Source organism: Echinops telfairi, unplaced genomic scaffold (genome assembly GCF_000313985.2).
Source record: "Echinops telfairi isolate 266 unplaced genomic scaffold, ASM31398v2 ScPeMD7_10;HRSCAF=50, whole genome shotgun sequence".
In the NCBI taxonomy this organism is placed as follows: Eukaryota; Metazoa; Chordata; class Mammalia; order Afrosoricida; family Tenrecidae; genus Echinops; species Echinops telfairi.
The window spans coordinates 1,913,043-1,914,749 of record NW_022103907.1 but is presented as its reverse complement, the minus strand read 5'-3'; the positions used below and the strand labels follow the sequence as shown (position 1 = coordinate 1,914,749).

The 1,707-nt window shown below is 49.9% G+C and overlaps 1 protein-coding gene across 3 annotated transcripts in view; it reads right to left on the bottom strand.

The window, feature by feature from the left end:
* Positions 1–1,203: 1,203 nt before the first annotated feature.
* CLIP4 (CAP-Gly domain containing linker protein family member 4) overlaps positions 1,204–1,707 on the bottom strand; it is a 53,000-nt gene continuing 52,496 nt past the window's right edge. For all 3 annotated transcript variants that reach the window (XM_004711100.2, XM_045287043.1, XM_045287044.1), the window contains one exon: positions 1,204–1,674. In XM_004711100.2, coding sequence (XP_004711157.1) covers positions 1,359–1,674 — 316 coding nt within the window. In that variant the 3' untranslated portion in view covers positions 1,204–1,358. The remainder of the gene's footprint in view (positions 1,675–1,707) is intronic.

The window sequence follows — 1,707 nt, the reverse complement described above, 5'->3', positions numbered from 1 at the left end:
GTGCCCAGGCAGGTAAAGAACGACCTGATGCACCTTTACAGCGGGCTGAACTCTGCAGCCGTCGGAAATACAAACCCAGCGTCTACAGCCAACACGAGCCCCGTACTATGAATGAAACGACACAAAATGAGAAACCATACACACTTACACGAATGATTACATTCTTCTCAACACATCTTATTCTGCTCTCTTAGCTTAAATCCATTTTTAATGTTTTTTTATATCCCAGGAGGAAATGATGGCAAAATCACCGTAAAGATGAAAGTGCATGTTTTAAAAGTACTTGATGTGTGTATGTGTATGTTTGTTACAGATAAGTCCAATAAGAAAGTTAAACATTCATGTGCAAAAAAGAGTTCCAATTATGACTTGAATCCAGAAGCAGGATGCGTGGGGTTTTGTAGCCATCCAGCGGCGGCAGTGACGAAGCGCAGGAGAAAGATCTGCGGTTACACTCGCTGTCCGCAGGGAGAGCACAGAGCAGCAGGGCGGGGACCCGAGTTCTAACCTCCGCTCCGCCAGCCAACCGGTTAAGCGTCCCCAGTAAGAGAACAGTTGTTTTAGACTTGCATTTCCTCAGCCGGCAGGTGCGGGGGAGGCTGAGCTGGAGACCCTTGGGGGCCTCCTCCGCGCCTGAACATCTAACTTATCTTCGGATGAGGCGCCCCTGGCAAGGGCAACTCACTTTCAGGGGGATATGCAGAAAGGTCTCTGCTCAGCCCGCTACCCTTCTCTTTTGGTTCTTTCATCATAATAAAGCACGGGGAGGCATTACAAACCTCCAAAGGTACTTAGCAGGGAAAGGGCATGTGAAGAACACGTGTGATGGCCAGGGAAAGCCCCCACAGCCATGGGCGCGAAGAAAATGCCGATGGCGGGTGGGGAAATGAGAGCGACTAAGCAGAGGCGTACATCATTAGTGGATGACTAATGACCATTCCACCCCACCCACCCACCCCACGAAAAAGTATAAAGTCTCATGATATCCAAGAACATTCTTGGTACTTAGGGTCCGTGACCATGTAATAGGGCCTGACATGGGTATCGGGATGAGAAGTCAGACTTCTGGGGGTTTTTGTGTTGTTGTTGTTTTGGGTTATTTTTAAGGATTCCCTCTAAATTGTTAAAATGCTTTTTTCTGAAGATAATGTCACTTTCATCATTTAAATCAGGCCTAGATAAAATGAACCACTTGCCATGGGCTCTGTTTCACACCCTATAGTTTACTTACAGCTGTATACATAGATAGATACTTAGATGTCATATACTAGCTCTGGCCCCAGTGTGTACGTGTGTGCCTATACAGGCGTCCACACCTACACTATGACCCTAGACTGGGACGCTCATTTATAATAATCTCAACAATTCTCATCGACGAGCTTTGACCCATTAATTCCCCGGTAGGTGACTCTGCTGGGTCTAACCAGGACTCCGTGGTTCGGCCGACAGGTAAAGTAGCGCTTGTCACCCACGGCGCCATCGTTTCTCCCCTTGGCACTTCGAAGCTCAAGTCCGAGCCAGATGCCTGACGCAAAGTCTGTGGGGCCCACGTACCTAACGGTGCCCATCTCATTAGAGCTGGCGAGGAGGACCTGAGCCCCCTCCGGCAGCTTCACGGCCCCTTCCACCGCGGTCGCCGTGCTGCTCCAACTACGGCGCAGGGCAGGCCTGGATCTGTGCGGGGGAGAGGAAGGGAAAGGCTTAGCC